The 13745-nt window shown below is 54.9% G+C and overlaps 2 protein-coding genes across 3 annotated transcripts in view; one reads left to right on the top strand and one right to left on the bottom strand.

Moving 5' to 3' along the window:
• The window catches only part of MYO1D (myosin ID), a 362829-nt gene extending 349824 nt beyond the window's left edge, over positions 1 to 13005 (top strand). For both annotated transcript variants that reach the window (XM_023244611.2, XM_019817507.3), the window contains exon 22: positions 10642 to 13005. In XM_023244611.2, coding sequence (XP_023100379.1) covers positions 10642 to 10798 — 157 coding nt within the window. In that variant the 3' untranslated portion in view covers positions 10799 to 13005. The remainder of the gene's footprint in view (positions 1 to 10641) is intronic.
• Positions 1 to 13745, bottom strand: part of CDK5R1 (cyclin dependent kinase 5 regulatory subunit 1) — a 50552-nt gene that overhangs the window by 32244 nt on the left and 4563 nt on the right. The gene's annotated exons all lie outside the window — the stretch shown is intronic.

The raw sequence follows: 13745 nt of genomic DNA, 5'->3' as shown, positions 1-13745 counted from the left end.
TTGAGGGTCCGACCTCGGCTCAGGTCACGGTCTCGCGGTCCGTGAGTTCGAGCCCCGCGTCGGGCTCTGGGCTGACGGCTCCGAGCCTGGAGCCTGTTTGGGATTCTGTGTCTCCCTCTCTCTCTGCCCCTCCCCCTTCTTCTCTCTGCCCCTCCCCCCCTCAGAAATAAACATTAAAAAAAATTTTAAGGATCCTTGGAAGCACATACACAGGGATACCTCATTTTATCGGGCTTCACTGTACTACCCTTCGCAGCTAGCGCATTCTTTACAAACTGAAGGTTTGTGGCCACCTGGCGTCGAGCAAGTCTGTTGGCACTGTTTCTCCTGCAGCACTTGCTCACTTTGTATCTCTCACGTTTTGGGAATTCTCCCGCTATCTCAGATGTTGTCATGATTATTGTATTGGATGTGGTGATCTGTGTGATGTGACTACTCTAATTGTGATGGGGTGCCCAGAACTGTGCCCCATATAAGACGGTGAATTCATAAGTAGATGTGTGCGTTCTGTCCCCACCCCCACTCCACGTCTCTCTCATCCTTTCCCCCAGCCTCCCAATTCCCTGAGACACAACGATATTGAAATTAGAGCAGTTAGTGACCCTACGGTAGCCTCTAAGCGTTCGGGTGAAAGGAAGTGTCACCCGTCTCTCCGTGTAAATCGGAAGCTAGAGGCGATCAAGCTTAGTGAGGAAGGCCTGTCGAGAGCTGAGACAGGCCTGGAGCTAGGCCTCTTTCACCAAATAGCCAAATTGTGGATGCAAAGGAAGAGTGCTTGAAGGAAATTAGAAGTGCTCCTCCAGTGATCACATGGATGGTAAGAAAGCGAAACAGCCAGGGGCACCTGGGTGGCTCAAGTAAGCATTTGATTCTCAGTTTCAGCTCAGGTCATGAGCTCATGGTTTGTGAGTTTGAGCCCTACGTCAGACAGTGTGAAGCCTGCTTGAGATTCTGTCTCTCCCCCTCGCTCTCTGCCGCTTCCCACTCACACGGTCTCTCTCTTATAATAAATAAACTTGAAAGAAAGAGAGAAAGAGAGGGAGAAAGAGAGAAAAAAAGGAAGGAAAGGAAAGGAAAGGGAAAGGTAAGGGAAAAGAAAGGAAAGGAAAGGAAGAAAATCAAAACAGCCAATCACTGATTTGGAGAAAGTCTGAGTGGTCCAGAGAGAAGATCAAACCAGCTACCACATTCCTTTGGGCCAAAGCCTAATCCAGAGCAAGGTCCTAAGGTTCTTCAGTTCTGTGAAGGTTGACGAAGGTGAGGACGCTGCAGAAGAAAAGTTTGAAGCTGGCAGAGAAGTTACTTCATGAGGTTTAGGGAAAGAAGCCATGTCTGTAACACACAAGTGCAGGGTGAAGCAGGTGCTGATGGAGAAGCTACAGCAAGTTCTCCAGAAGGTCCAGCTAAGATCATTCTGGAAGGCGGCCGCAGTAAACAGATTTTCAGTGTAAGTGCGATAGCCTTCTCTTGGAAGGAGATGCATCTGGGGCTTTCGTAGGTAGAAGTCAATGCTTGGCTTCAAAGCTTCAAAGGACAGGCTGACTCTCTTCTTAGAGGCTAAAGTAGCTGGTGACTGTAAGTTGAAGCCAATGCTGGTTGACCCTTTTGAAAATCCTAGGGCACCTAAGAATTATGCTAAATCTGCTCTGTCGGTGCTCTACAGATGGAACAACAAAGCCTCAATGACAGTCATCTGTTTACAACATGGCTTACTGAATAGTTTAAGCCCACTTTTCAGACCTAGTGCTCTGAAAAAGATGCCTTTCAAAACAGGACTGCTCCCTGACAAAGCACCCGGTGACCCAAGAGCGCCGATGGAGACGGGTCAAGGAGCAATTTCAACTCTCAAGTCTTATTTCAGAAATACATTTTGGAAGGCTATGGCTGCCACAGATAGTGATTCCTCTGAGGGATCTGGGCAAAGTAAAGTGAAAACCTTCTAGAAAGGATTCACCGTTCTAGATGCCATTAGGAACATCTGTGATTCATGGGAAGGTCAGAATATGAATGTTCACAGGAACTTGGGAGAAGTTGATTCTCACCCTCCTGGAGGACCTTGAGGGGTTCAAGACTTCAGTGGAGATGTGGTACGATAGCGGGAGGATGAAAGTCAGAAGTGGAGCCTGAGGGTGGGGCTGAAGGGCTGCCATCTCACGAGGAACCTGGAACAGATGGGGAGCTGCTGCTTACGGCTGAGCCAAGAAAGTGGTTTCTTGAGCCGGAACCTACTCCCAGCAAAGACGTCAACATGACAACAGAGGATCTAGAATATGACATACACCTAGTTGATAAAGCAGCAGCAGGGTTCCAGAGGCCTGACTCCAATTTTGAGGGTCCTACTGTGGGTAAAATGCTATCGAACAGCATCACGTGCTACGGAGAAATTGTTCGTGAAAGGAAGAGTCGGACTTCATTGTCTTATCTTGAGAAACCGCCACGGCCACCCCGGCTTCGCACCCGGCCCCCTGATCGGTCAGCAGCCGTCAACACTGTGCAAGACCCTCCACCAGCGAAAACATTGTGACTCACTGAAAGCTCACATAGGGTTAGCATTTTTGTAGCAATAAAGTATTTTTTAAATCAGGTATGTACATTTTTTTAGACATAATGCTATTTATTACCCACTTTAGTAGACTACAGCATAGTAGTAAACTTAACTTTTACACGCACCGAGAAATCAAAAGATTCAGGGACCTGCTTTATCATGGGGTCTACAACCAAACCTGCGGGGTCTCTGAGGTATGCCTGTATTCACCTTTATTTTTATTATAGTATAGTCAGAAGGTAATTTCTGTCTGATGGTAATTCTTAGGTATTTACCGCACTCCTTCTGTGGTCTAGTACCTGATCCGCGTGCCCAGTATCACTTCTCTAATGTGTGCCCGATTGTTGAGCATAGTGAATACACACATACACTCAGGCTTGTTTTTAAATTATTTTTTTTATTGTTTATTTAATTTTGAGAGAGAGAGCACAGCGTGGAAGGGACAGAGAGAAAGAGGGAGACGGAGAATCCTAAGCAGGTTCCAGGCTCTGAGCCTGATGCGGGGCTTAAACTCACAGACCATGAGATCATGACCTGAGCTGAAGTCGGCCGCCTAACCGAATGAGCCACCCAGGTGCCCCCACCCAAGCTTATTAATTGGGTTCAAGTCTATGTTCTTTGGTTAAAGTTTTTTTTTTTTTTTTAAGTTTATTTTGACAGAGAGAGAGAATGAGAATGTGAGCAGCGGAGGGGCCGAGAGAGAGGGAGAGAGAATCCCAAGCAGGCTCCACACCACCAGTGCAGAGCCCGACACAGAGCCCGACCCCACCAACTGTGAGATCGTGACCGAGCCAAAATCAAGAGTCGGACTCTTGACCAACTGAGCCACCCAGGGGCCCCAAATCTATGTTCTTTTAATATTGTCTGCTGATCTGTGTTTTAGGAAAGCACATTAAGATCATTTTCTATGATGGCAGATATATCATAACAACCGTCCTGCTGAACTACTCTCTGATAAAGGAAACAATTATTGGGACGCCTGGGTGGCTCAGTTGGTTGAGCAGCCAACTTCGGCTCAGGTCACAATCTCGCGGTCCGTGAGTTCGAGCCCCGCGTCGGGCTCTGTGCTGACGGCTCGGAGCCTGGAGCCTGTTTCGGATTCTGTGTCTCCCTCTCTCTGACCCTCCCCCGTTCATGCTCTGTCTCTCTCTGTCTCAAAAATAAATAAACGTTAAAAAAAAATGTTTTTTTAGAAAACAATTACCTAACGAGTTCGTTCCCGGCAGCGTCTTTTGCCAGCCTTCTTGTGATTCGTATTTGCCTCGTGTCTGGTGTCATTTAACTTTTCTTTGTCATGATGATTTAGATGGGTATCTTGCAAATAGGTAGCTGCATTTCTAAATTAAATGCGAGAAGTCCCTTGTAACAGGTTCACACGCCTCGGTGTTCACATCCAGGCTAGTGATTTCTTGTTCCCATGTTGCTTCTTGGCTGCTTTGGTTCCTGTTTTCTGCCTTGCATTAGATGAGGCAGAGTTTCTCTCCCCCTTCCTTCCACTTCTTCCAGAGTTGCATGTTTCCGTCGAACATTCTTGTTTACCATTAGTTTTCTTCACACCCGCGCAGGTCTTAGGAAATCTAAAGTTCATCAGCGTCCCTACCCTCCTCCCAGATGATGAAGGCCCTCCAAATGCCTCCCTTGGACCATCACCCCATCTCTCATGTTGTTGTTTTCCAGGACTTTAGATCAGTGTTGGGTTGAACCCCCAAAGTTAGTCATATTTATTTATTCATACATACATGCATACAGTGAATGCTTGTTTAAATTTACCTTGGTGTCTGAGAAAGTCTTTGTTTTTGCCCTCATGCTCGATGATTCTAGGTTGGTGGTTATTTTCCTTAAACACTTAGAAGAGTCTGTGTTTTCATGATTTTCTCACATTTGATGAAAAGGTCTGTACCTTTGCAAGGAATGTGTCTTTTCCCTGTGGGAGTTCTGAAAGTTTGGTCGTTGCCTTTGGTGATCTGCAGTGGGGTTTGCTTTTCAAGAGGTTTAGTGAAGACACCTTGAGGGTTCCAGTCTTTACTGGAAAACCGTGTGTCTTCCCACTTTGCCAGGCTAGAAGGCAGACTCGGGTGACCTTTTTCTGGATCCGGCAGCCTGCAAGGGCTCAGCCTCATTCCAGACCTCAGACCCAGTTCCCCTCCCATGTGGCCCGTGTGGGCATGTCTCCTGCTCAAGCCAGCATGTCCCCACCTTGGCATCTGCAGGACCCTCCCTCTCACAGTGGCCTCCTGTCCCCTCCTTCCTTGCAGCTCCTGGAGGTCATCGTTTCCTTCTTTCAGCCTCCACTTTGATTTTAAAGATTCTTTCGGTGGAATTTCGTTCATGTTTCTAGACCCTGGTAAGCATCAGGGCCATTGTGAGCTCCGATCGTGCTGCTGGAACCAGCACAGCACCGTTGCACACTCGGAGCCGCGAGAGAGCAGTGGACACAGGGGACACTCGGCTCAGCCCGGGGCGGGGGCGGGCAGTTCTCGAAAGCTCTGGGGAATGACAGAAGGGGTTTCAGCAGGGGAGTAACGGGCTCCTTTTGTGCCTTGAGGAGATATGTCTGAGGGCAAGGTGGAGGACAGGTTTGAAGTGGGGTGTGGGGCAAACCGAAGGCAGAGGAATCCATCGGGAGGCTTCAGCAGGGCTGAGTCCTGGGCTGGGATGGTGGCAGTGGAGAGAAACCGAGAAAGCTCGGTGAACAGAGCGTGGTGACTGGCTGCGGGCAGCAGAGGGAGAGGAGGGATCCAGGCTGACTCCCGGCTTGCGGGTCTCGTGACCAGGTAGATGATGACCACTCTTGCAGTCGTGGGTGTGACAAGAGGAGGGGACCAGTTTGGGGGAAAGGTCCGAGACGATAGCTCAGTGTTGGACACAGGAAGACCCAGCTGTCGGTGCAGCTCAGGGCGTTTGTCTAGCAGGTGGCCGCAGATATGTGCTTGGACCTCATGCTAGGCTGGGGACGCTGACTGGGTAACTGTCATCGAAACCACAGGCATGGGTGACACTACTGTGGGGTAATGTCTGAGATGAAAGGGACTAAAGATAAAACAATACTTAAGGAGTAAGTTTGCTCCTGCAGGAGTCCCCCTTCTTCTGAGGTGCCAGTCTGATGTCACCACGTGGCCCTCCTGCATGCATCCCATGCGAATCACAGGGTGTTCGTGTGTGCCTGTCACCCCGTCAAGAATGGGAGTGCCTTGGGGCACCTGGGTGGCTCAGTCGGTTAAGCATCTGACTCCGGCTCAGGTCATGATCTCGTGGTTCATGGGTTCGAGCCCCGAGTTGGGCTCTGTGCTGACAGCTCAGGGCTTGGAGTCTGCTTTACATTCTGTCTCCCCCTCTCTCTCCTGCCCCTCCCCCGCTCGTGCTCTGTCTCTGTCTCAGAAATAAACATTAAAAACAAATTTTTTTTTTTTAAAAGGGTGATGGTGGCCAGGGCAGAGAGAGCAGAGGCAGGGCCACAAGTAGGGCACGTGGGGTTTCTGCCCACCGGTTCAGTGCTGTGGAGGCGGGCGCCAGGCTGGGGAGGGGCGGGGGGCCTTGGGACAAGCTGCCTGTGGAGAGCCACGCGATGACAAGGGGAGCTTTATCTTCCACAAAGAAGTGGTGACCCCATACCTCACCAGAGGCAAACTCGAACGGGACTCGACTCGGTAGACCAGGAGGTGGGACACCCCCACTCTCAGGACCGCATGGCGCTGGACCGTTAGACTCGCTTTAGAAGTGACCGCAGTCCAAGGAGCCACTCGGCCCCGGCAAAAACAGAAGTAGCACTTCCTAGAGCCGGGTTTTGAGAAAGAAGTAGCACTTCCTAGGCCTCTGTGGTCTGACACGAGCAGCGGGCCTTGCTTCCTGAAGTGACGCAGCTACACACACGAGCTCCAGTCGCCCCTTCCGTGGCATTGCCCCCGCGAGCACCCGAGCCTCCGCGTTTGCGCCTGGCTGAATGGCCCGACCCGGGGACCCTGGGGCCCGTCACGGCACGCTTGCTACACCTCTGATGACTGTGAGAAGCGTCCGTTTACAACCTGCCTGTGCTCGGTGCCAGGCGAGCTTCTTCCCGCCACGTCCTGTGAGCAAACACGGGAGCGCGTAGCGTTAGCCTCACATTCTCGGGAACACCTCGCCAGCCCCCAGAGGACGCGTTCACAGGCAGTGCCCTGCCCTGCCCCCCTCTCCCGTTCCATTTCCCTTCAAAGTGCATTTAGCAGCACAGGGTCACCACTGCAGCAGGGGATGCCAGCAACGCCGCTGAGAAGAGTAGCTGGCCCGTTCGCTTCTGCGAGTCCTGGGGGGCATCGGAGCAGACCAGTGGGTGGGCGTCTCCACGTCCCAGCCGAGCGGGGCTGGACGAGAGGAGACATTTTCTGGGCCGGTGCAGCCCCCGGGGAGACTTTTGTTGCCCTGCTCTGTGCAGGCCCTACAAAAAATACAGGGCTCACTTGGGGGCCCCCATGGATTGGGTCTTGCGTTTATCCACAGATTTCTCTCATGAGGACGGGAGCCTAGGTGCAAAACGAAGGAACGTAATTTGATAAAGGCCATTTGCCGGCAGTGATGGCTTAGAACAGATGAAACAAGATGAAAGTCCCCGAATTCCAGAGTTTGCTGAGCCATTAAATCCTGTAACAGAAGATGGGGAGGAAAAAAGCCCCTCCCCCTTGCAGCCAGCCTCCAACGGCAGCTGTCATTGGCTTGGCGTGCCATCAGGGGGAGATACCCTGCCCCCACCTATTAAATCTCTCCTTTCTCTACAAAATGAAGAAGGTGCTCGAGCTTTATGAAGGTCTCCAATGTGGGGAAGCTCCAGCAAGAGAGGTCAGATGACCCTTCCGGAATGTCCGCTTCCTGTCTGCCGCTTGTACCCAGCTACCGTCCTGTCTCCAGCACAGGCACAAGCACCCCCTCGCTGGTCTTAAAACCATTTCAGTTGAGCTTGAAATGAGAAAAGAAAACGTGGTTTGAAGGCAAGTTCTTAGGTTTCCTTTAGATCGATCCACTTTTTTTTTTATTGTTGTAAAAGACACGTAAATTTACCATTAGTCACATTCAGCACATTCACGGTGCTGTGCGACCATTACCACTGTCTAGTTCCAGAATATTCTCATCCTCCCAAAGCCTGGAAGCAGTCCCTATCCGCCCCACTCCTGTTTCTGTCTCTATGGATTTGGGAACTCTGTACATTTCTTGTAAGTGGGATTCTACACTACATGGCTTCTTTCACTTGGCATGTTTTCAAGGTTCATCCATGTTGTAGCCTGTGTCAGTACTTCCTGAATAACACTTCATCGAATGGATACACTTTGTCCCTTCATCAGTTGGTAGAGATTCGGATTGGTCCTGCCGTTTGTTTACTGTAAATAATGCTGTCATAAACATTCCTGTACATGTTGTGTGAACATCTGCTTTTGGTTCTTTCGGATAGATCTCCGGGAGTGGAAGGGATCGCCAGGTCACGTGGTAATAATTCTATGTGTGACTTACTGAGGAACCACGTCATCTTCCTTTGTCACCTGTCGATGGCCGTGTACGGATGGCACCGGCAGATGATGGCTTAGCCCAGCTCTTGAGACCAGAAAGTTGGTTCTTCCTCCAGCCAATGTTGTTCTGTTGCAATGTTGTTCTGTTCTAAAAGCATCATGTGTAGGGGCGCTTGGGTGGCTCAGTCGGTTAAGTGTCTGACCCTTGTTTTTAGCTGAGGTCATGATCTTGCGGTTCACAGGTTCGGGCCCCGCACTGGGCTCTGCGCTGACAGTGGGGAGCCTGCTTTGGATTCTCTCTTCCTCTCTCTCTCTCTGCCCCTCCCCTTCTTTTGTTCTCTCTCTCGCAAAATAAATAAATACTTAAAAAGCATTACATGTAACCCCTCACCCCCCTCTTCTGGGAAAACCCCTCAGCACCCCATGAAGATAGGCTGGGAATCAGGGCAGGGCCACTCAGTGCTATGCCACGGGAAGGAGCAGAAGCACAGGCACAGACTGTCACTTAAGGCGACAGTACGGAATATTCCTTTGCTAAGTAGCAGGCCTCCCTTCTGGAGCCCTACAAGGATCGCAACCAGTCGTGCCCGGCACTTACGAGGCTACAGGGAGCACCTGAGGTTGGCAGAGATGTGCTCCTGGGAGGAAGCAGCCGGCCGAGCAGAGGACATGAGCCCGCACGGCATGGTGGCCCTGTGAGCCCATGACGGCAGTGCAGCTACAAATGTACATGTCCCCCGACAGCACCTGGGGAGCGTCCCTGTGCACACAGTGCGGTGTGTGAGCCCCATAGGGCCTCCCTGCCCTCCAGGGGCTCTCATTCTAAAAGCGGAGACCAGTACCCGTGCTGGGACTGCTCCCCGATTGGGACACAGAAAGGCTGGGACAGAAACTCCCAGCCCCGCCCAGTGTGGGGAGAAGCAAATCGGAGCACTGGTTCTCTGCGGTTTTCTCTGTCCTGCAGCCCTGCACCGGGGCCTCCGTTTTCAAGGCAAAGTCGGGCGTTGCTACCCTGTGACCCGTTCCACGGTAGCCATTCACTCCTCTTAGGTTTCCCACCGGCCTCGACCCTGCACCAAGACTGCAGAGCAGATACTGGAGACACCCAGAGCCCAAAAGAGGGAGGAGGAGTGAAGTCGGGGGCAGCTCTCTGCAGATACTGTACTCAGGGTGCTGGGAAGGGTCTGGAGTCCGAAGGGCCCTATTGAAAGTAGCAATGTCCCAGTTGTACCAAGACAAGAACGTGGGGGTGGCTGGTGCATCCCATCCCCCACCTCAGTGTTTGGAATGTGGCCCTGTTAGAGCCATTTCCCCAGGTCTGAGTCCCCCAGGTGCATCTAGAACCTACTGTGTGCACACTGCTGTACCATGGGGAGGAGAGGCGCAGACACAGAAGGCGGGAGGCAGAGGCTGTCCCCAGCAGTGCACTGAGGGAAGGCCAAAGGGGAGGCCTCTGCCAGGGTCAGAAGGGAGACATCCCCAGGGGACATGATTCCGGCCAGAGGTGCCCAGAGGCTGTGGCAGGGTGACAAGAGGGACACGGAGGCTGACCAAGCCCTGGTAGGTGCAGGCTCGGGGTCCCGGAGGCATCTCCAGCTGCGGGCAGAGCTGAGCGCAGGGGCTTGGCTTGCCCTGGGCCAGCCCGACAGCGGGACGAGGGTCTCGGGGCCCCACACCTCGACCCTGCACAGCAGCCCTGGCTCCCCCAGGAACCCAGCCTTGCCTGAGTCACTGCCTCTGGTGGACTCTATTTTTATGTCCAAGTCTGATTAAAAATAGCTAAGCCAAGGTTTTAGCTGCAGCCGGCAAGACATTAAGTATTAAGACACCTAATGCCCACAAGTGATAACCTCAGGTCTCTTCCTGATCCACTGTCTGCCCGTGGGACACACCCCATGAGAGAGCAGGCGGGAAAGGGGCGGGAGGAAGCCTGAAACGCCTCGGCTGCGTCCGTCCTCCGCGGCGCAAGGGCAGGGGCCCGGGGGGCCCTGCTGCACCAGGCCAGCACCTACAGATGCCGCAGGCCTTCCTCTTAACCCCTTGCATCTCTCAGGCACAAAGCAGCTGAAGGGACATGAGCCCAGGCGCCGGGGCTGAGCCAGCAGGAGTGAGCGGATGGACAGAAGGCGCCTCTCTCCGCTGGGCACAGCCGGGGTGGGACTCCTGGAAGCCATTCCTCTGGGCAGGGAGGGCGCGCGGGCAAGAACCTCCAGTCACCCCTGGACGCGCCTCCCAGTTGCCACCAAAGACAACCAGTCGTCCCGAATCAGAACCCCACGCCCCTCCCGACAAGGCCCTCAGCCTGAGGCCAGAGCCTCGGCGGCCCCGGTGCCACCACGTTTTCCCGCTCCGGTCCAGCCCTACAGGCCAGGTGCTGCAGAGCCGGGCAGCAGGCCCCTGATGGCTGCTGGCTGCTGGCTCTGGCCTGAGGCTGCAGCCCAGCCCTGGCCTTGGCCGCCCTCGCCCTCTCCGGGGGCAGCACTTGGGACCGTGACCCCAGGGCACCCGCGAGGCCCACAGCAGCTCAGCGATCGGCCGGCCCCAGGGGTTGCCAGGGAAGCACACCCCACTCCGGCTGCCTGCTAACTGCCCGTCTGGGCTTTCTCTTTTCGGTTCTTCCAGTGAGAAGCGCCACCTTCAAGTCAACGTCACCAACCCCGTGCAGTGCAGCCTGCACGGGAAGAAGTGCACGGTCTCCGTGGAGACGCGGCTCAACCAGCCGGAGCCCGACTTCACCAAGAACCGCTCGGGCTTCATCCTCAGCGTGCCCGGGAACTGACCGCTCACCGGGGAGGCCTCGCCAGGGCGCGGGGGCCGCAGAGCCGGGCGGCCCCCCCCAGCCGCTCCGCATCGCAGGCCCCCGTCTAATTGCTGACTGCCCGCTGCTGCCCGCTTCAAACCAGCTCAGGAGGGTCTGTGCTTGGAGCCCAGCCCTCTTCTGCCTCCTCCAAGGCTCCTCCCCTGAGGTCTCCTTGCTGCCTTTCTGCCTTTGGTCTCCATCCTCCTCTGCCCCAACTTTCCACGGTCCTCACTCCACAAACCCAAGACCCCGGTGCCCTGCCACGGAGCCCTGGGCTCATACCCTCGGAGACAACTTGATGGTGCCTGGAGTCAGAGAAGCCTCTGCCCTCCCTGCGCCCCCTGGCCAGGTCAGGTCAGTGTGCCCTGACCCGCTGACCAGCGACCCGGCCTGCGAGGGGTGGACGCGATGTCCCCAACCAAAAACGTGCTCCCCTGGGGGACTGGCCGGGGATGGAGCCCTGCTCCCTCCGTGAGTCCAGCTTGCCACCCCTCTTTCCCCCAAGGTGACCGCAGCCCCCCCCACCCCCGCCCCAGGACCTCGCTCAGCGCTCCTCGGCGGAGCCCCTCCCCCAGCGGTCAGCCAAAGCCACCAGGTGAGCAGGTTCAGCTGCAGGGCCGGCCCCTCAGCCCAGGAGCTGACAGCTGGCACCCCAGCCGGGTGCCCCGGGGCCCGAGGCCACCTCTCCGAGAGGGAGCAGGTGCTCCAAAGGCCAGCTTCCTTTACCACACGGCCTGGGCCCGTGGTGGTTGCACACGGACACGGTGCGGCTTGCAGGGCTGCTCATCCGATACTGCGTCTGTGGTGCCCACACTCCTGTCAGAACACCAATAAGAAAACGGAGTCACGGGAGCCAGGGAGTGAGTGCTTGGGGGGGGGGGGGGGGGGAGTTGGGATGTTTTCCCCTTCCCACACCTCTGTTTCCTACTTACTTGGAGAATGAGGACCGGGGCCAGAGGGGCAGAGTGACAGAAACAGAGTTGGGGGGTCCTGGCACTGCAGGCCAGGCCAGGATGCCCACCCTGCCCTGCATACACCCCCCGCCGCAGCTGGGGCCCGGGCTGGGCACACAGACCTCGCGCCGGGAGAGGGCCACCGTCTTGCCGGTCCGTGCCCGGCCGAAAGCACGGGCGCCTCACATGCCTTCCTGAGACCGCCCTGCTCCTAGGCCACAGCTGAGGACTCCGCCCCGAGCCTCTGGGCAGCCCAGGCCTCCAGGCCAGGAGCCTTAAAAGGAGGGACTTGGGACACGCCGTGTGGGGAGGGCGCTGAGGGTGAGCCCACGGCTCAGGAGGAGACCGGCAGGGTGTCAAAGGGACGTGCTGTTTTCTTCACTTTCTGCCACAGACGCTGCCCGCACCCTACCCCCCACCCGCTTCCCCCCCCCCAACCCCGCCACGCTCCCGACCTGCCACACTGACGCTGCAAAACACACCAAGTGCCTGAGCACAGCGTCCTGTGCCTGACATGGTCACCTGGCTGACCCCCAGGTGGTCCCAGCAGCCTGCTCTCATGCACACACGCCCCCAGCCCCGACTTCCCAGGGTCTGTAAACATCCGCACCCCGTGCAGTTTGCAACAAAAAGTCCTCTTGGCATCCTGTCCTCCGACACCCATTCTCATTCTCGAAGCCTGGTCCGCTGCCTGCACAGCACAGAGGTGCCATCAGCCTGGTTTAGCAACAGAGTTTTGCCAATCACCTTGACACTAGTTGAACCATCCTAACTGGAACGGCGCCTCTCCTTTCCACTGACTTCCCCACACCTGTTGCTTTACGCTAGATATGTGCACAGGTATGTTTTAGACACACCGAAATGGAACATGCCAATGAGGGTTTCTCTGAGGCTGGAGTCCTTTCTCCTGCCTTCCAGGGCCGCCTGTGGCTCCCCGGCCCAGCGCAGGGGCCTCCCGCCGAGAGCGGTCGACAAGCACTTTCTCGTGATGTCCTATCCCAGCACGTGGGAGGAAAGAATGACCAGGAACTGAGGGTGTGGTCTCAGTCATGCTTCCTGGGTGCCCGGGGAGAGCCCGAGGACACAGTGATTGTATGCAATGAAGTGTTTCTCTTGATCTAATTAAATGCAGTTTTATGGTTTGCTGCGTTTATTCCTATTTTCCATTAAATTAACTTTATTTCTAGAGCATATTTTGATTTACCATCAAGAGCAATAAAGCATTAAATCTTATTTTTAAAGGTGTCCTGCTTATCTGTAATTGAGAACTATACCTACAATTGTGACATTTCAGCTGGTAAAAAGCTGTTATCCCAGGGGATGGGAGGGAGCATGAGGCACAAATAAGGTAAAATGGAGGGTAATTTACTGGAGGCTTCTGAACAAAAATATTAAACAGCTAGCAAGAAGAAATTTGTGGGAAGACCAGGAGGCGGCAGCGTTCAATAGAAGCATTTTGTTCCACCATTTTGAGGCCCGTGCGCTAGGCTCGAAGTTCACCTGGTTCACCATGACTGAAGTCCAAGCGCGTACGTGAAGGAAGGGCTCCGATGCCCACAGCGGCCGGCTGGGGACCATGGGGGTGGCAGGAGAATGAGCCGGAGGCATCGGGACCTCTCAGGACAGAGTGGGGGCGGGGGCTGCAGGTGAGCTAGGTGCAGAGATGGCAGAGCATCCCCACACCCAGGAGCCACCTGGTCACCATCATGGGGCGGGGGAGGGGGGGGAGCTGGGGCGGGGGGGGGAGGGGGGAGAAGCACGTGCAGCCCCGCTTCTGTGACTCAGACCAAGGGAGACGCCCTGAGAAAAGTCCGTGGCCTCGATCACAAAGCTGACAGCTCTCAAGGTACAAGCTGGGTGGAAATGCCTTCCTAGTGTCCAGGGGCACCTCCGGATCATGGGGTGCAGGTCCTGGGGAGGCTGGAGTCCATGCTGCCCTAGGCCCTGAAGCTTAGGCGGGTGGCAGGAGTGGG

Source organism: Felis catus, chromosome E1 (assembly GCF_018350175.1).
Source record: "Felis catus isolate Fca126 chromosome E1, F.catus_Fca126_mat1.0, whole genome shotgun sequence".
NCBI lineage: Eukaryota > Metazoa > Chordata > Mammalia > Carnivora > Felidae > Felis > Felis catus.
The sequence above is the reverse complement of the archived record's forward strand: the minus strand, read 5'-3'. Positions and strand labels throughout refer to the sequence as shown.